The sequence below is a fragment of the Ochlerotatus camptorhynchus genome, unplaced genomic scaffold (assembly GCF_037179485.1).
Source record: "Ochlerotatus camptorhynchus isolate MF236.1 unplaced genomic scaffold, CSIRO-AGI_Acam_v1.1 ptg000550l, whole genome shotgun sequence".
Classification (NCBI taxonomy): domain Eukaryota; kingdom Metazoa; phylum Arthropoda; class Insecta; order Diptera; family Culicidae; genus Ochlerotatus; species Ochlerotatus camptorhynchus.
The window spans coordinates 1,726,233-1,754,032 of record NW_027041033.1 but is presented as its reverse complement, the minus strand read 5'-3'; the positions used below and the strand labels follow the sequence as shown (position 1 = coordinate 1,754,032).

At 45.9% G+C, this 27,800-nt stretch overlaps 1 protein-coding gene across 1 annotated transcript; it reads left to right on the top strand.

Moving 5' to 3' along the window:
- The first annotated feature begins 1,504 nt into the window (after window positions 1–1,504).
- Window positions 1,505–27,404, top strand: LOC135713313 (uncharacterized). Its single transcript, XM_065236409.1, has 5 exons — window positions 1,505–2,066; window positions 2,129–4,138; window positions 4,206–4,384; window positions 4,447–4,614; window positions 26,593–27,404. The coding sequence occupies exons 1-5, from the start codon at window positions 1,910–1,912 to the stop codon at window positions 27,037–27,039; spliced, it is 2,961 nt and encodes a 986-aa protein (XP_065092481.1). The 5' UTR covers window positions 1,505–1,909; the 3' UTR covers window positions 27,040–27,404.
- The last annotated feature ends 396 nt before the right edge of the window (window positions 27,405–27,800 follow it).

The window sequence follows — 27,800 nt, the reverse complement described above, 5'->3', positions numbered from 1 at the left end:
TGAAAGATCTCACGCGATATTTACAGAGATACTTCTGTCACTATCATTGGATGAGAAAACGATGATAGAGATTTTCTTCAAAATATCATCGATTTACTAGCTCATTTAATGATTTTAAAGTTACTTGTTCCGAAGATATCTTAAGAATATATTCACTCTACCGATCACATACGGTTGTTTGCTTAAATTCATCTAAATCAGTTAGAAATGTTGATGTCAAAACAACATAAAAATTATTCTCATGAGTGTTTGTTCATTGAAAAATGACATGAAAGCTTATGATAGGTAGTTTCGTCTCGTGATAGTGAGAGGACCTGTTTTCTCAAAAATGACGGCCGTGATATTTAGCAGCTCTGGTCGTAGCTAGCACAAAGCATCCATCACTGTCTTGACCGCTGTCGCTTTCCGGCTCCGGCCGCCCAAGATCGTCGTCGTCAATTGAGTTCTTCGGTTTCGAAAAACAAAACAAAATCAAGAGTTGTCAGAATACCGGGTTGCCAAAAAATTCATAATTCACAACCACACAAAAGTCAGTTCAATTACTTCGCGGCACTGCCGTGCCAACTCTGTGGCACACTAGGTACACTGAGAAAAAAGTTGGCAAAAAACAAGTTTGTAGAGTGACCAAACCTTGGTTAACGTAGAAAAAGCTCTTCATTCAGAGTTTTCCTTGTGGCCATCAAATTCGTCGTCTTGTTCTTCGGCGGACCCAAGATGCATTCACGCCCTGACTCGCGCTTTTTGACGTGCTTTTAAAAACGGATTAATTCCATTTGTTCGCACAATATCCGCAAGATCCAGAATGCACAGGATCTCCCCCTCCATGAAACTAAACTCATGTGGTCGATCCGCGTACCTCCCATACAAGCTTTCGAGAGAAGGTCCACCAATGGCTGCCTTCTCTGCCACGTTCTGAGCCATCTCTCGCATATCTCTCTGAATGAATTCGTCGTAGATGCAAAACTACTGTTAATAAACATAACAATCGAATGCTTGATCGAATGTAAACAGTGATGGACGTGGTGCCAGAATTAATACTGGTGGAAGTGTGTTTGGAGTGTGTCGAACTGTGTTTTTGGAGTGTTAAACACAAGGTGGCAGAGTGGGTTACCCCTTGTTTTCAATTTAATTTATAATAAAAAAAAAGATTAAAATTCAATCAAAAATTATTAAAATAGAATCAAAAATAATTTAACTTTATTCAAAAGAGATAATTTTCAATCTAATCAACCATGATTAAACTGGGTTTAATATCAGACGATTGGTTTTTAGAAAGAGTGTATGAATTTTTAATCATTCGATAAAATTAAACTGCAGTTCATGAGTTTAATGTCAAATTGATTAAATTGCAAGCAAAATTTGAATAGTTTAATTTATCAGTGTTTACAGTGCAAATTTGGCATTGGAAACGAGTCCTCATTTCCAAATGCCCCCACCGCATCAAAAGTCGACCGCTGTCGTCATGTGCAAAAAACGTCAACCAGCTGTCAAACGTGCACACAAAAGGACAAAATTTCTGGGCGCAAAAAGTACGACGCGAGTTCGACTCCTTCCGAGCTGCGGTGTATTTTATGACCCTGGTGTCTAGTTCCCGTGCAAATTCGTCCGGAATTGTGCTCCCGATTGAAGTTGGAATCGTACCCTTCGAGGCGCAGGCGAAGTTGTCGGTGAAAATCGTGAAATACCGTACGTTTGGTGGATTCAAGTGAACGCGACTTGGTCGGTCTTGAAATTGTGGTGTAAACAAAAAAAAAAGCGTGCATCATCAATACAGTGACAATCGTGGTACGGGTTGATTAGCGGCTAGCGTTCCGCCCCCACCAAGATCTCTTTCGGTGACGGCAGTGCGCGCGAATGCTTTGAACAGCACTCCGGAAGATCATCATCTCTACGTCGGCCCCGGTGGGTAATGATAATGAAAGAGTGGTCCGATCTGCTCCGGGAAATCAAACAGTGCACCGACGAGGACGAGATGGAGTTTTGCGAGGACTTTGCCAAGCTGCAGATGATTTTCAACCACACGAATCAGTTTGTGCGGACGTTCGATAAGATTGTGTTCCATGGAGGTAAGACGTTCGTCGGGTTTGTGAGGGTGGTTGCACTAAAAGTTTGGTTTTTATTTGGACAGGAAACGAACCGTACATCATCGAGATTGTGGCGCGGCTGGTAAAGTACCTCCGGGTCCGGCGCTATCTGAACGAGAACAACAAACCGATTAAAGAATGCGAGCATCAGCTGCGGAAGATTACGCTGTTTATGGTGCTGAATACGGACGTCAGTTTCAAGTTTGACTTGTCCAGGGATACGAAGCTGTGCCACCTGCTGAATACAGTTCCCCAGCTGACGAAATGCCTGCTAATCAATTGCATTTGGGGGGCCAGTTTGGATGAGTACTTTTACGAGATTCTGTCGTACACGCCACAGTGGTTCATGATGCAGTTTATGGACCAGGCGGTAACCAGTTTGAAGTTTTCGAAGCCGTTTGAGATTCTGGAACGAGTGGAATCGATGGCAAAGGCGATCTACTTCAGCATCTGCCGGACGGATAACGATTGGAAGAAGGTCGATCGAAATCGGTTTGTCGAGCAGCAGCGAACGCTTTCAAAGTTGTTCGACTTTCTGATGGAGCTGCTGCGGTTCTTCAATACTCCGGATACGGGCAAGTTCGAGCGGTGGTCCCGGTTGAGTATGCACCGGTATTATGGATTTGCGTTGAAGCACATGTTCAGCATCGTGTTGTACTGTATGGATTTGTATCTGAACAAGAGCCTGTTCAAGGTGGACGAGAAGATGGCGATCTACCAGATTATGGACGAGAAGCACGTACCGAAGAAGGAGATCCCGGAACAGTACTCCCAAGGGACGGATGGACATCTGATGAAGATCAACAACTGCCTGCTGAATACTTTGCAAACCTGCGTGATGGAAGTGACCGTCGATGGGTTCATGTACTGGGTTGAGATTGACGTATCTGTGGGAGCGAACGGAGACAAGGTCACCCTGCAGCAGTTCATCGGTGAATCGGCCTTCAAGCTTTGTGACATGCTCAAAGACAATGAGATCCTTAAGCACAACGTTCTAAAACAGTTGCCAGCCATCTCTCTGCGGCCGAAATCCCAAGCCGAAAAAGCCATGGAACTGTCTATGCGAGACCTGATGGAAAAGCTCGAAACCTGCCGGGAGCTGTTCGAACGGAGGCTCTTCTTCAACGAATTCCTCCGCCGCGGTGCTCAGGTTTTCGGCAACTTCGAATGTCTGGACCTGATCGATCAGAACATGGACCTCATTTCCGGCGATAATGTCCGGAAGCTCATCGAATACGACAATCGACCGCTCGACGAAGACGAAATGGAGCCGGACGGACCTTCCGAAGAGGCAGCCAAACTCCGCGAACTGATCCTGAAATCGATCGATTACCTTCTCCTCGAGGAAGCCAACACCCTGATCAAGTTTATGATCGCAACCTACGGGCTGGAGTACGATCGCTACCAAACGCCCACCCTCGTCGAAGAGATCATCGAGTACACCAATCGCTTCAACTCCAGTTCCATGCATCTCGGCGACGACGAATCCGACATCCCGCTGCGGCTTATCTTCCAGTGTCCCTCCTTGTTCTACCAACGGCTGACCCGTTCCCTGTACGATACGGGCTTCAACAATGCCAACTACATCTTCGCCATCACCCAGGTGATCGCCAAAACCAAATCCTTGTCGGTGCCCTATCTCAGTGCCCAAGTCCGCTCCCTTCTGTCCGGTCAGTTCGAAATCACCAAATCCAACTCCCTTTCGGTGTTCGTCCTCAAACTCTTCGGGCTGGACCTCTTCGAGCGGAATCACTTCCTTCAGGGCTATCTCCTGCAAGGCGTCGACGAAGCCTTCCGCCAGTCCAACCTGATTGCCTTGACCGAAGTGCTCGGTCTGATGCATCTGGTCATCGACAAGAATCTCAACGGGTTCAAACTAGATTCGCTCAAACAGGTCACCCTGAAGCTGGCGGAAATATCCGAAAAACTACGCTACGACGTTACCAAACTGGAACCGACGCACCCGCACGGAATCGAGCGCATCACGCTGCTCGAAAAGATCCTGAAGATCATTCCCGGACCGGTGCGGATGCTGCGATCGCTGAAGGAAGAATGTAATGCATATGACATTGGCTTGGGAGATTGCTGGAAATTAATTTTAAACCGATTTATTTTTTTCAGCCAAACGCCGCTTCCGGGAGCAAACGGAGCGCTTCACTCAGATTTCCAAGTACTACTTCCATCGGGTGTTTGTGGATTACGCGGCCGGGCAAACGCCGCAGGAGTTCGCCAAGTTCCTGCACCAGGGAGCCATCGATGAAAACACTTCCCAGACTCACGTGCGGCTGTTCCTGTCCAAGGTTGGCTTTTCGTCACAATTCTAACCGTAGGGAAAATAATCGATTACCCGTTCCATTTGTAGACCCTTGTCCAGTGTACGGCGTCGGAGGCGGAGCGGCTGGCACGGGATCCGCTGCTGCTGCCACATATCAACGATTCGGTGCTGATCATCCTGGTGCTGTTGGTGGAGAACGAAAACCACTACGAGTGCATCAAGAGCTGTCTGGCGAACTATCTGCATGTGGTGCAGGTGAGTGTGGGTTTGGTGACGTTACGATAGGACGAATTTGCCCAATAGTAAACAACTTAACCTGCAAATCAATGATCGCAAGACTTCGTGCTATTAGCTTGAAGGTGCCATTCTTTACTGGACCGGGACTCACTGAATCAGAATGCTTCAATGAAATACGGTGAAATCGGGCGTAACATTTGAAAAGGGCCTATCAACTTTGGTAAGGAAAATATGTTAGGTCCCGTTTCGCGCGAAACGAAGTTCGGCCATTCAAATCAACAACACCAATCGGGTAGGGGAAATTCTCCCCTTTCCGATAGTGCTCTGGGATGGCGAGGGCGTGCTTCGGTTCGCGCGAGAAAGGCCTAGCAAGTTGTGTTTACAAATGTTGATAGGCCCTTTTCAAATGTTTCCAATCACAAGAAACAAAAATAATAGGAGTCATTATGCGCACCTGGGGGTGGTAGGAAGAGATAAGGCACCATAATTTTCTCTCAAACGGATTTTCAAGATTTTGCAAATTTCACAAGTTTTAAGATCTTGACCCGCAAACAAATTATCTAAATTCTAGAATTTAATTATGTATTGATGTTTCTAAGCATCGTGAAAGCTTATCAAATTCTGATTCTGAAATTTAAACTGTTCATAGAATTTTTTCGTATCTTATGAACGGCATTGGCGCTTAAATAGGGCTTTGTGTTTCGAATTTTAATTAAGATCAGAAACAGATTTCAAACTCGATTGGAAGGATACAGAGCTTGGAAATGGAGCGTTTCATCAACCAGGTGGAGGCTACGCGCACCATTCCACCTGCACTCGGATGAATGTCGACCTTTCGCACCAGAGACCATTTCAAAACTGAGAGGGACTCTTCCTGGATCATGACAAACAGGTTGCGGGTTACGGATGATCACTTGTACCGTTGTTGTAGGGTTGTTAGGTGTTCACGGTGCCACCTTTGCAAGAAGTGCTGCGTGTGGCGTTGAGCTCGTTCCCACAAACGTAGACGATTTTCAGGAAGGCTGGTGTAATCGGGGTCCGCCAAAACATCCAGAGGCCGACCAATTAGGAAATGCCCTGGTGTTAGGGCTTGCAGATAATTTGGGTCACTGGAAACCGGTATGATGGGTCTTTCGACTTGCGCTAGGATGGTGCAAAATATTTCGCGTGGCAAGAAAGCGTTTCCAATGACCCGTCGTAGATGAGGTTTCATCGACTTGACACAGGCTTCCCATAACCCTCCAAAAGTAGGTGCTTGGGTTGGGATGTAGTGAAAGTGGATCGATTGGGAGCTGGTCTCGTTAGAGCGAGCGAAAAAGATTGCGAAGCTCCCGTTCAACGTCCACAAAGTTAGTCCCGCCTATTCTGCGAGTCACGTGAGTCTCCCTCACCGGTGAGGTGACAATTTTCGCCCCTTGTGAGGTGACTCTCCATTTGATTTGCACAGAGAGTCACCTCACACGAGGTGACTTTTGTCACCTCACCGGTGACAGAGAGTCACGTGACTCGCAGAATAAGGGGGAGTAGCTGTGGCCAACCCCTGCTGGCTATGAAGCTGCTAATGCTAACGTTCGATGCTTTTGTGACCATGCAGACGAAGACAGTCGTTGGAGATGTAATGGACCAGCAGAGTCGACTCCAACGTTTTCAAAGCCGAACGACTGTGTGAAACGAACGAGGTTCCGGCCGCTAAATGGCTAGAATCAATAAACAGCGACTCCGGCGTGTTTGAGCCGGCCACAAACGCGAATAAGACCAGCACGGAGCTCCGGATTAAGGTAGCGTAACTTGAGTGTGGGACGAATTTTGCTCTTCTACAGTAATCGAACCGTACTGGTTTTCGAAGGAGGACTGGTTGTCTGATTGCGACGGTCTGCAAGACTAGGAATACGGAAAACGACGACGAGTTATGATATCGCGATAGGAAGCGCTATTCCCTTTCAAACTCCTTTCCTTTCAGTCGGCCGAGATCTTCTGGTGGTTGCGACCAAGGGAGAGCACCGAGCCACAGTGGTCCATTTTACCAAAGCGAATCGTCCAAAAGTTGACTCTCATCCATGCCCCGTGAGATGATATCAGCGGGATTTTCTTCGCCGGGCCAGGAGCAGTTAACTGTTAGCTCCTAAATTCCAGCGACACGGTTCGCCAGGTGGATGGACATCCCGACAACCAGTGAAGCAAGATTGTGGAATCGGTCCACAGAAAGATGCTTTCCTTGATTCCAATGCTGGTGCAGACGGAAAGAAGCAACCGGGATAAGAGCAACGCCGTACATAGTTCCAATCGTACTTTGGATTTGTTGTTTAATTGAGCGATTCGTGCTCAAATGTATCGCTGATCACGTGAATTTCAACAACGGAAGGGCGACGCAGTGACTGAACATGCCGAGGAAATCGAAAAGATTGCAATCAGCTGAAGTAGCTCTGATACTCTTCCCATTCAGCTGCAAAAGCCCTAGGCAGCGGATGATACCAGTCGTAGTCCAGCTTCCATAGCGTTTGGAGGAGGATTTCGGCCTTCACGACGGTTGAACCACTTGGAAAACTTCGGCATCTTGTAGGGGAGCGAATCAGTTGCCGGCTCCCACAGAAGTCCAAGGGCCTTGCCAGGAGCTTCGTAGTCAAACTCAATGAGCGATATGGTCTCTCCACACTCTTCGGGAATTTCGTTAAGAATTTCCCGGTGATTCGAAGATATTTTACGGAAAGGGCATCCCAGCACTCTCGAATATTCCGAGAAGTTGGGATCAGAGTTGCTTCAGCTTCTCTAGATCGTCGCATCGCTGTTCGCGCTGTTCCTTCGCCACTAGATCCGGAGAAGACGAGAGGATGCTTGAGGATTTTGCAGAGATTGCCCATGATGACAAAAGCTGGCATCTAAAAGAGGAGAACGGTTGCGTTGATCGTGTCCCTACGTATATTATGATAAGTCAGGAGGACGTCATTTAACGATAATCCGGAGAAGCTCTTGCAAGAAGCATCAAAATCAATGCGGAGCTTCGTGTTCGTACTGTCAGGGCGAAGAATGGCGTGATGCGTCGTTTTCTGCTGCCAGTTCTTCCAGTGGTACCTCCCGCATGTGGCCCAAACGTAAATATTCGTTGATGAACTCTTCGTATTGAGCACGTAGTGCGGGATTCGTGTTCAGTTTCCGCTCGAGACGCAATGCGTTGTTTGTTGTTCTGAAGACGAAGCAGGAGTTCTTCTTTCACCTAGAGACGAACTTGATATCGACCCTCTTCGTTACGGGTAGTTTTCCGAGTGTATCCAGCAGTGGGTCCCCGGCGGTTTTCCTGGTTTCGGCAGCAACACTAGCTTCTGTATCTTCCACCTCGTCCAGGCATTTCTGTTCCTCGTTGGTGACTTCGACGTTATCTCCCTCTCCCTCTCCAGGTGGCCAGGTCGTTGGGTTGTGCTTCGGGAAAAGTTCTTCCATGATGACATTTCAGCGGGCATTGTTGGACCTCTGATCGCCTCATGGCATCAGCGTCTCGACACAGCTCCTCAAAACAGTTTGACTTGTCCTGCTTTATCTCTCGTTTAAGTGCGGCCCTGATCGCTCGGCACACTCCTATACGTTCCTCTCTGTATGCTTCTGTTCTGAACACGTCTTCTGGCTCTGAGATAACTAGCGCGGAGGGTGCTAAATACCTCCTTCGACCAGTAAGCTGGACGCCGTCCGTTATTTGGCTAAAGTGTCCTCGGCATGGTCGTGTCACATGTTCTCACTATCGTTTCTGTCAGCTTGTCCGCGGTCAGATCCGCGGAGCAGCCCCTGTCACACGGAGTGCTTTAACGAAGAGATCCTTGTTAAAAGTCTTCGTCTTCCACTGCCGGTCGCAAGTTGTCCTCCGTACTGCCATAGTATTCCGTTGGCCGATGCCAAAAAAGCAACCCTGGAATCGTGACCTCTCTTGGACAATTCATGCCAACGTGTCCATATTGATTTTGCTAGCTTAATTGATGGATACTACTATTTCGTCATAGTGGATGCATTCTCAAAGTGGCCCGAAATTTTTCGCACGCAATTTATCACCACAACTGCAACCCTAAATATGCTTCGTGAATCGTTAGCTCCCTATTCCAACCCGGACACATTGGTTTCGGACAACGGAACGCAATCCACCAGCAAGCAGTTTCAACAGTATTGCCGCGCATATGGCATTACCCAATGTCCAAGCAGAGCGATTCGTTGATTCAATCAAGCGTTGTCTCAAGAAGATAACCAAGGGGGAAGCTTGCCCACACTGGAGCACCTGCAGATATATTCCTTTCGCTCAATCGCTCAATTCCGAACCGAAACACACCACAATCGACGTCTCCAGCAGAAGACCAGTGCAAACTACTGTGGACCTGTTGAAGAAACCTGTTCCTGTTACTCAAGGTGCCAAGAACCACAAACAAAACGAGCAGTTCAATCGTCGGCATGGATCAGTCATCACAGAAACGCCAAGTCCTGGATTCCTGGTCGAGTCATCGAACGGAAAGGTTCTGTCAACTATATCGTTCCCCTGGAGATAAACGGAAGACCGAAGCTGGTGTGGTCGCATGTCAACCAAATGCGCTCTCGTCACAATTCTCATGGCCCAGAGCAATCGACGCAGCAGTTACCATGGGAAATCCTGCTCGATGAGGTTCAAGATGTCATAGCTGTACCGAATAATCCAGAAGTGCATGTCAATCCCGATGTCCCTATTCCTGTTTGTTCCATGCCATGTCACTCGAAGCTGATGATCGAGTAGCAAGTACATCCAGCACGATGGTCATTCATGAAGCTGTTGCTGCAGTCCGCACAAATATCCGTGCCATCTGAACCAGTTGGAGAATTCCTACAACGTTCCGTACGTGAATCAAGAAATCCAAGATGACTCTCCTCCTCCTATGATATTTTCTAAAGAGGAAGATGCAGTAGGCCCTGGAAATCGTCCGCTGGTTGTGCATTCAGTCGTTTGTTTCAGGATCTTATGGGCCCGCTGTTCATCATCTCCTTCGATTTGCGATTTGCAACTCCAAGGCTTTCAAGCGAGAAGGAACTTTGGTTGGCCTCAGGTTCACGTAGGCACCCATAGATAGCCCGTCCAATACGGGTTTTCGATGTGATTGGCTCGTTTACTCGACCCTCACGAAGCTTGAGCGTTGCCAGGCAAGTGTGTGTTGTTCAACCCAATTAAAGCACCTGGAACTGCGGCGTCGAAACCAAATGTTACAGCGGAGACATCTCGTCGAAATTTCGGGTAGGCCAAGATCCTCTACGGTGTACGCTTCGCCGAGCTTGAATCGTTTGCTGCTCTACACGTGTCTGTTATTTGCTTTCTAACACTTGATACACACCTGTCCACTTGATACACAGAGAATCTACTGGGCCGTCCACTCCAAGAGTGCTCACCAACGATTTTTCAATCAGAACCGTCTTCGAAAAAAGCTAATGAACTTGTCTATTATTTCCGTAGAGAGTAATTGGAAGAACTCGGAACAACGTAGACGAACTGAACTGTCGCTGTTCATCGACGGGCGCATTTCCTGTTGTTTTCGTTGATGTTGTTAAGGCCGGCGCCGGTGGTGTAGTGGTAAGCGTGACTGCTTTCTCACCCCAATGGGTCTGGGTTCAATCCCAGCCGAGGTCGGTGGGATTTTTCTGAGACATAAAAATCTCTGGTCACGTCTTCCTTCGGAAGGGAAGTAAAGCCGTTGGTCCCGGCGTATGTGTGTTGATGAATGGGTGCGATATCCTACGCAGGTTTGGAATTGTCTTGCTGCGCATTCGATTGCCGTCAATGGATGGCAATCGATGTCCGTAAATAAAGGAAAGAAGAACAAGAAGATGTTGTTTATACTGGCGATTTGTTGGAATGCATGCTTCTTTTGACAGTCATTGATCCCGCAAACTTCTCCTTTGAACGGTCATCGTGCATGCGACGTAAGGCAGTGACGACAGGGATTTTTTTCTTTGCCACCTTCCACCGATCATCGAGGGAAAATCTCTGGAAAGTTGAACAAGTTACTGCTTCATGATCTGTAGCTCCACATGCTGGACACGACTAATCTTCACAATCTACTGATCCACCGGCTTGCCCTGTTTGCTTGACACCTTTCGTTCATTGGACGCACCATCGCAGAACTCTTCTTGATCTTCTTTTACTTCATTCGACATAGTATGCGCATTGATGTAAGCCTTGGTGGTTTCTGCTGAAGAGTTTGGTTGAAACGGATCACGTTACTGATGGCAGATATTATTCTGCCCATGTAGGTATTCACTGAACTCTTCGAGATCGACAGCAGAAGCTTGTTGTTGGTGTAACTCCCAGTTAAGTTTAACGTTAGCTGGAAGTTTGTCATCCAATTTCTGCAAAAGCATCAGTTTTGATAAATGTTGACATAAGTTCAGCACCGCAAGACCAAATCCCACAAAATTTTCCAGTTTATCCGCCCTTGGAGCCGGAATGGACCGGACCTTGGGCTCCCAAACAACGCTTGAAGCGTAGACCTAACATGTGGTACCGTTGCTGGATGAAGTAGAAAGCTGCTTACTTATTCTTTCGCACCACCCTTGCTGCAAACGAAGCAAATCTTCCGAATCTTAATATCCACACATCCTGCTGGGTCACCGGAACAAATCGGCAACTCCTTCCACACTACTTGTCTGGCAGCCAGCTGCTGGGGCGTAAAACCATATTCCACTAGCTGGAAGCCGTTGCTTGTTATAGCGGGGTTCACCATTATAGGATCATTAACGGACCGACGACCTCATAGGGCCTCAGTTCCTTAACTCAGTCGGTTAAAGCGCAGCTACAAAACAAGACCATGTTGGAGGTGGCTGGGTTCGATTCCCGGTCCGGTCTAGGAATTTTTCGGGTTGGAAAATTTTCGACTTCTCTGGGCATAGAATATGATTGGACTTGCCTCACAATTATGCTAATGCAAAAATGGTACTCGATGCTCTCAATTAATAACTGGAAGAACACTAAGTTGAGAGCACGCAATAAGCTAATATGCGATAAGCAATAAGCTTGAAAAAGCGAAGAAGAAGAAGAAGAAGAAGACTTCGTAAATCTTCTCATTGCTGCTCTCTTGATTGACTTCAACCTACGTAGCTCTCTCGTCTGCCGCTATGGGCGAGACACTTTGTGGTGAGTTCTTTTCGAGACGTGTCTGTCAATGACATATGTCAAGACATGTGAAAAGGTTTGCGTTGTAGTCTCAACTTTATCTGAATCAAGGATGTTCTCCCATACCATGCTAGACAATACATCTATGATGCTACGGTGGTCAGCTTTACGAAAGTCATAAGAAACCGTAGCAGGATAATCGTCGAAATCACACACGAGTTTGTCCTCAACAGTGACAATTAGAGTAGGATGATGTGGAACTAGCTAAGTTAGTGCACAAGGAGCCGAGGAAATTTATGGAGCACTATCCTGTGTGCTCACGAAGCAGAGGTCCAAACTACGATCATTTTCGTTAACTACATGGTTAATTTGAGAAAGCGTTGCTGCGCTGTAATTGTCGACAGCTACAAAGACACCTCCACCAGTAAATTTACGGCTGTTGTTAAGATTCCGATCGCAACGAAAGACCCCTTAGTCAGGACCGAAGACTTGACTGGAAAGCGTTCGATAAACGAGCCACGTTTCGCACAGGACAATTACATCGTAGCAACAATCCGATACAGCTAGGCGGTACTCTTCAACATCAGAATTCATTACACCGGCGTTTTAGTAGAAAATCACGACGTCCTGCTTGCGACAAGGAATCGAACGACTGCTCTCCCTGGAAATCACAGATACATCAGGCAATAACTGACCATCATCAAGTCTGATTGGATACTCGCCATAGTGAGTGGGTTGGAAGACCCCCTCTCCACATCCGACAGCAGGTCCGGATGATGAACGAAGGCTGCTGATGGCAGGACTGAGACTATGCTGAGCGCTGGCGGGAATCGGCACGACTGGGCTGGAGTAATCAGGAGCTTCCAAAGAGCGGTCTATTGTGCGTCCCGGAGATGAATTAGGATTGTTCGAACAGTAAAGCGGATGTTGTGAATGAGCAGTATCAGAAGTGCTTCTCAACTGGAAACAGCCGACAGGTGCTTGAAGCGTTGCATTGGAACACGGAAACCGATCAGGCAAATGACTGTAACTAATGTATGCATACTTGCCTGAAGACGATGCTTGGGAGACCCCACCACCGAACTCGACCGCAGGGCCAGAACGACTCTGATGGCAGGAAATAGAACGACTTTGATGGCGGGAAACAGCTAGCGCGACTGGATCGAGTAGTTCGAGGTCTCCCATAATGCGACAGGCATTGCGTTCTGGTCTACAGCGCTCCGATTCACAACGCAAAATCCAGACTGGGTCTAGTCCGGAAATGGGAGTTGAGAACTCGGAAGGTCCCGTAATAGAAGAGATCGTGATGGTAGGCGTGTTCAAACGAGGCAACCACATGTTTTTTGAACCGTCTTCAAATTCACGGAACAAAATTCCTTTCGGCCATGTATCCGATCTAAGAGCAGCTTCGCGTAGTTTGGGATCCATTCCGACTTTGTACGAGATGAAGCTCATACGGCTGATGTCGGATCCTTTTTTGACTAGCGGCACAACCTTAATCGGATCTGCACTGCACTGTACACAACCTTTCACCAGTTTCTCGATTGATTCCGATTTCACGCTAGGATGAATACGAGAAAGGTACAGCCAAAACAGCTCGGTGGGTTCAGGGACAGTAAGGACCTCGGTAAAGGCATTGTCGCCTGTTACTGCTTTAGAACCACCAAAAAGTGGTTTGCTAGTGAGTGAGCTTTCATCGCGGCGCCGTTGACGCATGAAATCAGAGTTTGTCGGAGTTGTCAATGCGATTCGTTTTGATAGCTGAGCGATCTGCTGTTCTTGCTTAGCCATTTCCTTCCTAAGCTCAGCGTGTGCGATTTCCTGTCTCTCGGTGATAGAATTAATCACACTGCCAAACGACAAGACGGCAGTTTTGAATCGAGCACATTTCATCAGCTTCGCGCACTCGTTACACATCCAAAACAGGTTCGGGCTAGTGTGGACAATGTTCAGAAAAGCCTTATTCAGCTTTGTGCCACCGCACTTTAGGTGAATCATCCTGTCGCAAAAAGCCATGCAGGAGACGGATTCTTCATCGCCTTTAACTGGCTTAGCGCATTGGTCACAGGCGGAAGTCATGCTGACTCAGTTTCCAAAAGTGATTTAAAACAGCGGTGGAGATGCTGTAATACGCAAAGAGGAATTGGAGCGCAAAGTCACGACGATGTGAATAACAACAACTATGGTTACGAGAGGATGCTTGAGGATCTGGCGATACATTTTGCAGAAATCGCCCATGGTTTCGTCATATTTTGGGTTATTGGTCATTGAACGACACGTTCCGAAAAAAGTTCCTAAACAAGGTAATCATCATCCTTGGCAAACAAGTGAACACCGTATGTTAAAGTCCTCCAAAAGAGCCGCGCTAAGAAAATACACCAGGTACCACACCCCCATACAACTGAAGGACCATTATGCGAGGATCAACGAACCAGTCGCCAATGCTATCAGCGTTATCAACAAGATTTTCAACGGAAGCTTCGATCTCACCCGAAAACTTTTTGGAATTATGTGAATGAGGACCGAAAGGAGTCTGGCCTTCCATCGACTATGGTACTGAACGGCGAAGAAGCTTCATCCCCTCAGGACTCTTGCCGTCTGTTCTCAACCAAGTTTGCGATTGTATTCTTGGATGACGAGCACGTTTCTCTAGCAGCCAATAATGTTCCAATGTCTGGTCAATCTTTGGCAGCTATCAACATCGACCTCGCTATGATAACTAGGGCGGCTTGGCAACTGAAGTCTTCATTTAAGCCTGGACCTGACGGAGTTCCTTCCGTCTTTCTCAAGCAACACATCGATAGCCTGGTGGTTCCTCTCTGCCTTCTGCTTGAAATGTCCCTCTCCAGTGGGGTGCTTCCTTCCTGCTGGAAATCAGCTGAGACTTTTCCAATGCATAAGAATGGATGCAAAAGAAACATCGACAACTATCGCGGCATCACATCGTTATGGAGCACTTGAGCGAAGACCAGCATGGTTTCATGGCAGGGCGGTCGACTACTTCCAACCTTCTGTGTCTCACCTCGTACATTACGGAGAGTATGACAGACCATATGCAAACAGATGTCATCTACACTGACCTATCAGGCGCCTTCGACAAGTTGAACCATCCTATAGCGATAGTCAAACTGGATAGGCTCGACATAAACGACAGTATCGTACGATGGTTTGCATCCTATCTATCTGATCGTCAGTTGGAAGTTGCAATCGACGACTGCCGATCTCCTTCGTTCCCTGCCACTTCGGGTATTCCGCAAGGTAGCCACCTCGGCCCGTTGATATTTCTTGTGTATTTCAACGACGTCAATTTCGTCCTCGACGGTTCACAACTGTCGTTCGCAGACGACATGAAAATCTATCTTCGAATCCGCGCCATCGCTGAGTGCCACCTTCTCCAACTCCAACTCAACGCTTTTGCTAATTGGTGCCAACTGAACTGCATGGTTGTAAATCCAACCGTGTTAATCACATTAAGGATCTGGGAGTCATCTTAGATTGTCAACTCACATACAGCCAGCACATCTCGTACGTGATCGACAAGGCATCCAGAACGCTCGGATTCACAAGCGTAGATGGACTCTGCAAGTACGAGTTCGTGTTCAGTGGCAACATTCGACGGCAGGTATCCGTTAACGTCTTCGTCAAAGATCTAGTGCAGACGAGTTGTAATCGCCGAGTAGCAAGACGATGTCGTTTTCACAAATGCTCTGAACGGCCGAAGTATGAGAATTTGGTCGGAGGCAGATACCGATGTGAGAGCTTCAATTATATGGAAACTTGTTCAATTTGATCACAGTTTACTACAGCGGTCTGCTCTACATTGCAGACTTGTTTTTACTGTAATTAGCACACCACCACCTCTCGTAAGGTTGCCGGTGGACTCACTACGATCTCAGCGAAATAATGAGTAATATGACGTCAGTTCAGCATCGCTTATATCGGGGCGCAACCATGTCTCAGTGAGACCGACCACATCGTTGTCACAACTGGATAATGCTAGCTTGAGTTCGGTCGTTGGTGGTGCACTGACCTCTGACGTTCTGGTAGTAGACGGACAGGAAACGCTGTGGCTCCGATGCTCCACCGTTGTAGCTGAAACAGTTGCTGGTCGAAATCGTAGAAGCTTGGCCGTAAGAACAAAGCGTTCGTCTTGCAGGTTCGTATGGAAGATACTTGCCTGGAAGAGCAGGCTGGAAGACGACTTCCGTAGCCACAAACACAGAAGGGGCTTTCATAATGCTTATTTTCATGCGTCCCAGTGCAGAGGTGGTGGTTGATGAAAAGTTTGATGCCTGCAAACGATTCTGGGAGTTTTGTGAGGGAGCGACGAATCCATACCATAATTGTACTTGCCTGACAAGACAGGTATTTCGAACACAGGGCCGGGAGGACTGGGGTTGGAACTGATGATGATGATGATGCTCGGCGAAAGGCTGGTTGAACGCTTATTGTTGATTTCATGGCAGGTTCCGTTTTTAGATTATGGTCAAATACACGAACAGTGACTTCATCTGACTAGTATCAAGGATCACCCACTACGTTGGATGCAGCTTTGCTAACGATCCTCCAAACTTTTCCCGTGTGGAACTAGCTTGACATCTTTAACCGTTGAAGAGTCGACGTTAGCAATATCGTGGATATGCTGTTTAACGTCGTCCTCTTTTTGATTTGGGGTAGACGGGGTCACCTAGAATGCTACCCTATCGTCAGGTGTCTGGTCAGATCCAGTTTACACTATCGGGCAGGGTATTAAGTAGTACCACTGTTGGACTGGCTAGCATTAACAGTGTTCGGCTGGGTGCCATCATAACCAGGTATTGATGCAATCGCTTGAGAAGTAGAACTGGATTGCTGTTTGGAAATTATTTGAACCCGTCTGTGTCCAACAACAAGCCTGTCGTGTTGATGGGCAACTGTGCTGTTAACCTCATCTAAGGTTTCGAAAAAAGACGTCTCGTCACATATGGGATCAATAGTGTCGTCGAGATTCAGCTGATCGATGTTTTGGTGGAATGTTGACTGAACGATCGATTGGTTTGATTGCCTGACTTGTTGTGTTCCATAGAGCGTTTTGTTGATAGTACGCATATTATCGCCGCAGTTTCCTAGACGTCTGTCCATGGAGTTCGTACGTATGAACAGTTCCCGAAACGATTGAAATTCAGACGTCAAGAATCGCAGAACAAATACAGCCCAAGTCTTGCTGACCATGCTGAATAGTGAAACTTAGTTCGTGTGGAATATGATGAAAAATCAGACCGCTGAACGTGATTACCCTTCCAGAATTCAAGAATAGCGTGCGAACTTGGGAAATATCCATGTTGTTGAGAGAGTAAGCAGATCAAAATTTTGGTTCACGGTACAATGTCTCACCACACGACGGTCAGAATGCGAAAGCGCCTAGATTCATGCAGCGCTTAGATGAACGATACGTTGACGCTTCCAAAGTTTGCTGGCCACTGATCTCACTAGTGCGGGGGAGTTGGTTCTCGCCCGCAATCTGTTCTTTATCGCCAAGTCGATAGAAAGTTCGGGTGAGTTCCAACCCCTGGCTCCACACCAGTGGACCCTGGCTACCGGGGGGAGTTCCAGGTCGGCGGCGTCCTTCAAGAGTTTGCTCATCTATAAGGAGGGACACTCCATCACTTGTTCCAGTTGTCTTCTCTGCGAACGGTAGCAACGATAAATTTGTCAAAGGGTAACCTTCCGCTCTCCATACAAGCTGCAAGTCGGGGGGTGGAGGGAAGGATACCTGATGTGATTCTAATGGCCTGATAGTATACCGGGGACAGTTGGGAAATCATCCTGTCGGCAGCTAGTCAAGTCAGTTCTATACCGTATGTTAATCTTGAATCGACTACCGCTTTAGCCACGCGCATCCGGACAGCACGGTTGTTCGCTAGATGCTTCCTGGCTAATGTCCGCAGCAAGCCGATTCTGGTTTGGCAATTACCTTTCACTTCGTTGAAATGGTCTCCAAAGCTTAAATGTCGATCCAGGCGTATGCCGAGGACGCGGATAGACGTCTTGAACGGCATGATCCTTCCGTCGACGCTGATAGGAGCGCGGAGCACCTGGTGATTGAATGGACAAATGTGGGTATACACGCATTTCTTCACCGAGAGGTAGAATCGGACGGATTGGGTCCAGCGTAAAACTGTTTAGTTTTCTGCGAAGGGCCTTCACTGTTGAGCCAACCGCCATCAAGACGATATCGTCTGCATACACGAAGATGTATATTTCTTTGAGTAAGCTGTGGAACACTCCGTAGAAACAACGTGACTGCGATCGTTAAACCATGCGGGACGCCAGTCTCCTTTGAGAATCCTCTTGATCTATGATTTCCGATGCATACCTGGAAAGTACGATGTCGGAGGAAGTTCTTCAAAAATGAAGAACGTGGACGGACAGACCCCAGTCCGTGAGTTGAACAAGAATGTCGGGTGTCCATGTCCTGTTATAAGCCTTAGAGATGTCTAACGTAGCGAGTTCAGTATACTCCAAGTAGAGCATGAGCCTACGGTTGACCATTATCTCCAGCACCTTACTGACGCAATTCTCTATTGAGAAGTCTGAGGAGTCCGGTGATAGGCATTCCGGTGATAGGTATTTTAGCATGGGGTACCCGACGTCATCTGGGTCAGTCGATTTCCCGGTAGCCTGGGATAGAGTTAGGTCGAGTTCCCGTGGCATGAAAGGCCTATTAATCTCCAGCGGTAGTTCATCATCTGGGATGTAGATGATGTCCAAAGAGTGCGTCGAAAGGTTTTTTACACGACGAAAGCGATCATCGTACCCGTCAATGGCCGAGAGAGAGAGGCAAAATATTCCCCCATAGCGTGGGCGATCTTATGAGGGTCTCTAGTGGTGGTACCATCTACCCGGATGGCCATTCCGCGGCATTTCCGGTTGCCACTTATCGCGTTGACCTTACCCCACAGGTCAGCGGCCAGCATTAATGCTGTCCAGAAATTGCTCCCAGTTTGAACTCTTGGCAGACCGGATAGCTTGTCGGCACTCGTTGCGTTTTGCTCTGTAGGTGGCCATGGCCGCTTCTTTCGACGGATGGTCCGAAGGTAGCCGCTTAGCAGCCCGAAGAGCTGGAATTGATGAAAGTGCCGCTTGATGGATGGAGCTAATGAAGTCTTGGATACTGCCCGGTGTTGAATTGGACCATGTGGCGTCGACGGACTTCTGAAAAAGGGACCAGTCAGCCTGTTCGTATTTCCATCGTGGTTTACGTAATGTGTCCTGCGGTCGGTCATCGAGTTGGATTACGAGTGGGTAATGGAGGAGCCTGCTGACAACGCTAACGCTTGCAAGAGATGCGCCCTATATTATAAAAAAATGTTAATTCTATAGAAAAGTTCTCTTGATTCTGATGGATTGAGACACATCTTCAATCTTCATTCCGAACCATGAGAAGCTTTCAAGATTTTTTTTTTTTCTACATTTTAAAATTTAGTTTATTTAGTTGATTTTGTTTAAAACTAACTACAGTATAATTAATTACATTTCAACTTGTAAATGAAAATCCAGTTCTCCTACGTCTACTGCGTTATCACAATCTATGATAAAGGTGACATAATTAATAAAATGTTTAAGGATTTCAATTCTTTGTCTTCTGCCTATTCTGTCCAAAACTGGATGTATTAGGTCCTCGAAAGAGAGAGGTCTCCGACCGCCAAGGATAGTCGCTAAAACGTTCTGCAAATGCGACCACCCCGCCGTCACTCGAGGACACTCGCTCAGTTTATGCTTCAGTGTTTCTGTTGCTGTATTGCAGTGCACAGTGGTCCAGAATGCAGATTTAGCTGGAATGATATGTTTTGAGCCTGAAATTGAAACTTTAGACTAAAAGTCTCTTCTACAAAGTTGTTCCTTATAGTTAGGCCCTCATTTTTATGACAATGAATTCTAGGGTGGTTCCTATTATCATTAAAATCAAAAATCTAACTTTTTTGTTTGAATAAATTAAGGTATACATTTTTCGGCAAAGTTATAGCTGAGCTAATTTCAAGCAACTTTGTTGAAAATAACTTTTTTGTATCTCTTAAATTGGCCGATTTAGAGCTATTTTCTTGAATTGAGTTAGGGTGGCTCTTAAAAAAACAGTTTTTTTGCTCTATTTTTCTTATTTCGAATTTCTCAGCAAAGGTGTCTTGAGATAACTTTTAGATATTAAAAAGGCGCAAATTTTTGCTGCACAAAGCTTGTCAATATCTTTCGTCGATCAAGAGTTATTGACGTTTTTATACTAAAAATATGCACTTTTCAAATGTTAATATCTCTGGTTGGGGCAAACAAAAAAAAAGTTTATTGGCAGCATTTGAAAGAGCGTATGTTATTCTCAATAATATGAAAAAAATGGAGGTATGTTATTTTTTAAACTCGTATAAAATCAATTTGAATTAATTCATATTTTTTACTATATTTGAGTATATCTTTTTTATTAGAAGAGATGCAGGCAACAAATTCAGCAATAAAACATTCGTCTTAAAGAGTTTTAAAAGTCTCTAGGAGATGACTTTCATGATAAATTTCAAATAAAAAAGTTATTGGCAAAAGATGGATTTCATAGGACCACTCTAATGACAAATTTATATAAAATGAGATAGTACATTTGTTTCAATATTTGGACATTAAGTGTCTTCGAAGAAGTTTTTGTTCTTAAAAATTCCCTTCTTTTGGTGTTTGCAGACGTCAGGGTGGTCCTCAAATTAGGGAATTTTTAAAACTAACTTTTTTGTTTTACAAAATATAAACATGTGTTTTTCAAAAAAGTTGTAGTTAAGTTACTTGCAAGCAACTTTGTGGAAGAAACTTTTTTTCTATCTCTTAACGTTCTCATTTTAGAGTAATTTTTCGGAGTTGACTTAGCGTGTTCCTGGAAAAAATAGTTTTTTAGCAATAACTTTTTTATTTGAAAATTCTCATGAAAGTTATCTTCTAGAGCATTTTTAAACTCTTTAAGACGAATGTTTTATAGCTGAATTTGTTGCCTGTATCTCTTCTAATAAAAAAGATATACTCAAATATAGTAAAAAATATGAATAAATTCAAATTGATTTTATACGAGTTTAAAAAATAACATACCTCCAATTTTTTCATATTATTGAGAATAACATACGCCCTTTCAAATGCTGCAAAAAAACTTTTTTTTTGTTTGCCCCAACCAGAGATATTACCATTTGAAAAATGCATATTTTTAGTATACAAACGTCAATAACTCTTGATCGGCGAAAGGTATTGACAAGCTTTGTACAGCAAAAAATTGCGCCTTTTTAATATCTAAAAGTTATCTGTAGACACCTTTGCTGAGAAATTCGAAATAAGAAAAATAAAGCAAAAAAACTGTTTTTTTAAGAGCCACCCTAACTCAATTCAAGAAAATAGCTCTAAATCGGCCAATTTAAGAGATACAAAAAAGTTATTTTCAACAAAGTTGCTTGAAATTAGCTCAGCTATAACTTTGCCGAAAAATGTATACCTTAATTTATTCAAACAAAAAAGTTAGATTTTTGATTTTAATGATAATAGGAACCACCCTAGAATTCATTGTCATAAAAATGAGGGCCTAACTATAAGGAACAACTTTGTAGAAGAAACTTTTAGTCTAAAGTTTCAATTTCAGGCTCAAAACATATCATTCCAGCTAAATCTGCATTCTGTACCACTGTGCAGTGTAAGCACTGCTCGCTGTCCACCCGCCGAATGGTGTGCCATAGCAGTCTGTGCTCAACTTTCTCGTTGACGAGCAAATACCATCTGCTACGTTGGGCTGATGACAATTTTCTGCTTTCAATGTTAAGCCATACGCGCCTCCAGTTCACTGCAGGATGTCGCAATTCGACTCGTGGTTGGTCAGTTTGTTCGAGGTAAAAACGATGGATTTGATCGGAGGAAGGATTTTGTTGGATTCGGGGGGGCAAACGAGGGTATGTTTGCAGGATAGTTTTTAGGCAGTGAAGGTCAGCAGGGGGAGAGTCAGGATTTGTATGAGAGAGGAAGGAATTGTAGAAGGGAATGGAGCCGATCTCCTGGAGATGTTGGTTGATCAGCAGCGCTTTTGCTTTCAGTGCTGGCAGCTGCAGTTTCAGTCCTCCTTGATCACGTGGTCTAGCCAGTTGTTGCATTGGCACACGCGCTGGCTGTCTTCTCCACAAAAACGTTCCCATGGTTGCTGTTATTTTGGCCGTATGGACACAGTACAGTGGCAATATGGACGACAGATACCATACCTTGGCCGTGATGAAAGTGTTGAGAAGAAACACCTTTTGATGAAGGGTTAGCGTTCGCATCGAATGCAGCCACACCTGATGAGCTATCCTGCCTACCACTATATCCCAGTTGAGGGTGATCATGAGCCGTATAGAGTTAGCAAAAATCACACCCAATATTTTTATATGGGTTTCAGTCTTTATCCAATCAATTTGAATCGACGACATCAATGGACGTCGTCTTACTCATGTTGAGGACTGCTCCAGACACTCGTCCGAAACCAAGAAAAAGATCACGCATTGTTTGAATCTTGTGTGTCGATGTGGTGATAACGCTTATATCATCCGCGTATGCAACAATCAAGTCGGTGCCGCATACTACCTCGAGTGAATCTACCAATGGATGTAGATACAATACAAACAAATGCATCGATATTGGGTCCCCTTGTCTCACCGATCGCTGGATGGGGAACGATGTCGTCAGTTGCCCGCTTATCAACAAGCGGGAGGAGGATAGAGCTGCGACATGTGAGTGCAAATCGACGAGTTGACTGTTCTCAAAGAGAAATGAGTGCCTTACTCGATCGAAGGCGTGATCCAGATCGAAGAAGACTAGTTTGCCGACCTGTTTGCGCACCTTCAAGTGAGCGATCCTATCCTTCAGTGCTAGCGTGGCTTGCAAGATATTGTTGTGTGCATTCGAACATTTTTGAGCATTGCTGAGAATGTGGTGTGCTCTCATTACATTTTCTAGGCGCGCTTTTAGTATGCGGGACAGCAGTTTGTAGTCGAAATTGAGAAGAGAGATAGGTCTGTATGATCCTACAGTGTTACCAGCTCCTTTCTTCTTCACTAAGACGATAACACCTTCAACAAATTCCGATGGAAAATTAGACGCTAGCGCCTCGTTCAGAAGGAGATTTAGCTCCCGATGGATGACGTCAAATGCTCGGAGGTAAAATTCCTTCGGCAGTCCGTCTGGCCCCGGTGACTTTTTAGAAGCGTTTGATTTTATAGCGGCCCATATATCTATCGTTGTGATCGCGTCCATGCATGCCTCGTTTATCGCATCGTTTTCTGGAATTACTTGGTCACACTGAAATTCGTCGGACTGAAATATTTCGCCACCTGGATCCGAATACATTCCAAGAAATACCGATGAACGTGGTTCTGAATGGTTTGCGAGTCGTCCATGACTTCCCCTCTATCGCCATCCAGCCGTGCTATCGTTGTCCTTTTTCTTTTCCTTTCGCCGAGCTGGAACACGGACATAGGTTCTCCTGATACGAAATGCTCGTGTATACGAACGAAGGCTTGCGTGAAGCGTCTCTGTAGAGCGAGCATTTCTCCCTTGAGGCGGTTTATAGTTGATAACATTGCCGGATTTAGGTAGTATCCGTCGTAGGCCTGTCGCAGTTGGTCGTGAAGGGATTGCTGCGCATGATGAAACTCGTCGTACGCTTGTTTCGATTTCCAACGAAAAAAACTTGCAACTTTGGGCTTACCACACGTCAGCCACCAGTCCATCCAGCTTCGGTAGTTGCGTCTTTGCCGAGTCCAAAACTGCCAACGTGTCTGCAACTCTGCCATACTTTCGTTGGTTAGGAGATGGGGACGAAGCGACCAGAACCCGCGCCCTTGTGTTGGACCAAGATGAGGTAAACACACTCGAGCTGTCAGAGCCATGTGATCGGTGAATGAGCATGCGTGCGTGTGTGCAGTTCGCAGCTGCTCACACAGTCCACTACTTACATAAATACGATCTAATCTTGATGAAGAATTTGCCGTAATATACGTGTGACCAGGGTCTCCAAGGCGAAGTTTTAGCCACGCGTCATGAAGCTGAAGCTGTTGTACGATGGCTTGGAGAGAAGGGCTCATATTACATCCAGTCGCATCGCACTGCCGTAGCACACAATTAAAGTCGCCTGCGAGAATTACGTGCTCGGTGCGGTGACGGAGGTAGTAGGCGATGGTGGTATTAAAGAATCGCTCTCTCTGGGCGCGGAATATTGTTCCAGACGGGGCATAAACACAACAAAACGTGGTATCTTGGCGAGATGGACCGTGAGCGGTCTTAGCCGTCCAAAATAAGGACAATGTTCGGACTGGGAGGGAACTTTCCCTTTCGGTAATGGACTGTATCGGCAGGGTGGTGGAGGAAGCAAGCGTCGATCGGAAATCAACTCGTAAGGGCTCTGAAAAGAGCTGGTGGGTTCGACGCTGCTCCAAACCAGGGATGTGCGCAATATAAACTTGAAAGGGACGGCTACGCTAACAACTGTTTATTCTCTCCTCTTTCTCTCTACAAATTCTGCTTCTACTGCTGCTGATGTTTGCTGGTGTTTGGTCGGAAAAGAACTCTTGTTTGCACGGTGATGCATGCCTCTTTTAAAGCGGCGAGCGTTGATGTGGTCGTCGCTGATTGGTGGATGTTGTAGCCTATTGATGGTCTCGTTCTTCGCTGCTTGTTGGTTGTGTTCGTATCAGTTGACTTTCGGCGGAGACGGAACAGACAACACAAAGAAAAAAACGTGGTATCGTGAACACGTACAGCGTCCAGGCGTCCATCTAGGCTTCTCTCGACATGTGAGAATGGTATTTGATGTTTTAATGCGATAGAGGTACCTCTCCTCGCATGGTCAACGTTGGCTATAACGTTGAAGCCAGGCAGGGTAAGCTGCTCATTTTCTACCTCTTGAAGAAATACGATGTCAAGATCCATCGTTCGGACAAATATTTGAAGAGCGTTTAGTTTGGTCGTGTTCGTGATGGTGTTTATATTCACCGTAGCAATATTGTAACTGGTGAAGAGGACGGTTTAGAGGTTGGATTCTTTGTCGTGTGGGTCATCGCCGGTATCACAGCGCATTTTTTTGCCAACCGGTCTTCGTGAACGCCTGCTGGACGTTGACGAATCGGTCTCGTTGCCGTCGCTTTTTTGAAGCGACCCCGATTTGCACGTTACTCTCGACCATGTGTTGCTGTCGTTTTCCTTTTACTGGACGTCTGCTGGCTTCACGAAGTCATCGAAATCGATTTCTACAGTCTCAATACCAGTAAGAGGCGGCATTAAACCGCTCGAGCACTGTTCAACATTTGTTGATGTTGATTCTTTTGTCTGTAACTGCTTTTGAGCTCCCAGTTTCGGTGTGACGGATAGAGTATGTGGCTTCGGGTCAATTGGACGCGGTCTGTTCGGACGTGGAGGATTTGGTCGTAGCGGATTCGGCCGTGGGAGGTTTGGACGTGGCGGAGTCGGTTTTTTTGTGACGTCAGTGTATGAAGAGCTGTGTGTAGCAAGTTTTTCGACCAGCAGCTTTTTATTCTGTACACACGAGATACCATTTTGTATGTACTCGCCGCAGTACCGGCAGGTTTGCTGCTGGCCGTTGTACGACACGATTGTTGTTTCACCGTCGATAGTAACGTACGATGCAATACCTTTTTTAATGGTCATCCGCACGATACGGACACCGGTTGGTAGACCAGAAAAAAAGTGCTTCTCGTCCGATACCTCCTCTCGGATCGCGAGTATCTCCCCGTACGCGCTGAGAAACTTTGTTATTTTCTCCTTTGAGACGTCTTCTGACAGATTAAAGAGCCTAACTACCACCGCTCCATCCTCCATCACCAATCGTAATTTGTAGGACTTCCCATCGACTGTCAGCTCGTGCATGTTGTCGTTTCCCTCGACGACTTTTTGCGCCATTTCGAGGCACGCGGCTTTAACGAAGGCAACTCCGGTGTTGCGGCTGTATTGAATCCGCAAAACCTCTTCTCGTTTCATGCCCAGCGTCTCTCCAACGAACTGGTGGACCTCCTCGGACGATGGCTTCTTCGACACGTTCGCATAGTCGATGCGAAATGTGTTTTCGCGGCGTATTATCGTGGACATTGGCAAAACGCGTCACGAAACTCACGGTGATCACTCACTCACGAATACGCACTTTTATTTTGAAAAATAATCCTAAATAGCCGGCAAATGGCTTCCGCAGACAAAGTCGATACACGCATCTGTTCTTCTCGGAAGTTGAGAGCTAACTGTAGATTCAAAACAAAATGAAATATTCCAAATGCTATACTTTTACACGTTTTTCAGATTGCGAATTTTCAATAAATCATGTGTCCGAGTCTGTCCGGCACTTTGATTTTATTTTTAATTTTGAACCCAAACAAATTTCAATACTTCATGATTTTGCATTTATTTTAATTATCTTAGGCTTAGCAATTAAGCGATAAATCAATCTTAGTCAAACAAATGTTTGACTCCTGGAACTAGATATCTCTTCGTCTGTCTTATATTTATTTGAAAGCTTATCAAAAATGCTAGCTTTTCTAAAATAGACACAATGGACACTTCAAAATAGACCAAAATCGTAGAACCTAAACTATCAGTACAAATTTTGAACTTCAACGGTTCGTTATATGGTTTAGCATAGGGCCACGACCAACGTTTCCTTTGGCTCACACTTGCTTGAGTGCAGATGGATGGGCGGTAGCCTGCCAGGATGTGAGCTGAGCAATAACAATAACAATATTATTGTGATTTCAAAGCGTTTATTATTCCAAATTCAGAGGCTTCAGCAGCGCATTCATGAGGGTTGGGAAGAATATTCCAGAAGGATTAAAATGTTGAAATCTAAAAATTGATCTTTTCCCTCTTTCCAGAAACACCTCCTCCCACCGCTACTCCTACCGGAAGCCAACCCAGCTGACCGCATCGCGCTCGTCAAGTTCCTTAACAAGCTGATCGCCAAGCTCCCCTCAGTCACCCGGGACCGGCTCCTTGCAGCGCTAAGCTTTGGCCTGTCGGCAATCGTACAACAGTTCCGCACGGTGGATTCCTCGCTAGATCTCAGCGAGATCGAAAAAGTATTAAACCTGAAACAGCTGCAATCTTCGGCGGAGGCCGCAGTAACGTCGAAGCTTCGCCATCAACATCTGAACCGCAGCGATTCGTCTTCACCGCCGTCGTCGTCTACTCCGTCACCGCGTCCGCCACCGTCGTCGGTGGAAACCCAACAGCAGCAGCAGCAGCCCAACGGAACGAAAGAGGACAGCGTGGGTTCCACGGCTGACGCTACCTCGGCGGTCACGGCAATGGTGACGGAATAGTTTAGGTAATATGGGGATTATTTAAGGTAAGAATCAAATGAACTCTCGTTAAGTGGCTTCCGGCTGAAGAAACGTTCGCGCAACACAACGGTAAGTTAGGCTAAGCAAGCAAGTACACACGCAGACATTCAACACAGAAAAAATACGGGACAAAGCAAGTAAACGTGATTTTATTTTTTCTGGCGCTCTCGAGGAGGATGACAGAGACAAACATTATTTATGTTCTTTTTTTCCGGTGAAATTTCCTAAATTCTAGTTGTTGCTACATTTTGTCGTATTCCTTTTTCTTTCGCAACCACTAAAGGTATCTTTGAAAGCTATACAATGCTTAATAAACCATTCTAAAAACGTGTACGTATCGTCTAGTCCGTGGCGTAACCATTATTGCTCTCCTCAGGACATACCGAAAGCCGTTTTGTTTTGCAGAGAAATCCCGACTCGTTACGGAGAGATACGGGTCAAGAGTGGCATACGGGAGTACACATTCATGCTTCGAAAAGTCCACTTGGAATCGTACAACTTCCGGAGAGGTAAGTTTGACAATGTAATAAAGTAAATTTTTAACCGTTTCCAATTACTTTAAAGGTTGTGCACGGCTAATGAGAACGACTCAAATTTGAGTGTAGTTAACTCATAAATTACATAAAGTGTAGAAACTCAGCGATGAGAGTAAATTTGCCTCATGTAACTTCCCGAATATGAGAAAAGTAAAGATTGGATTCTCTCAGTCTATTGGTACTACTCCTAGAATGAGGAAGTTC

What these genes read in the sequence shown, in the direction of transcription:
- LOC135713313 (XM_065236409.1), top strand. Translation starts at nt 1,910, where the DNA reads ATGATAATGAAAGAGTGGTCCGATCTGCTCCGGGAAATCAAACAGTGC. An exon ending in TAAGATTGTGTTCCATGGAG is followed by an intron (nt 2,067 to 2,128) that starts GTAAGACGTTCG and finishes TTATTTGGACAG; the next exon opens with GAAACGAACCGTACATCATC. An exon ending in ACTATCTGCATGTGGTGCAG is followed by an intron (nt 4,615 to 26,592) that starts GTGAGTGTGGGT and finishes CCCTCTTTCCAG; the next exon opens with AAACACCTCCTCCCACCGCT.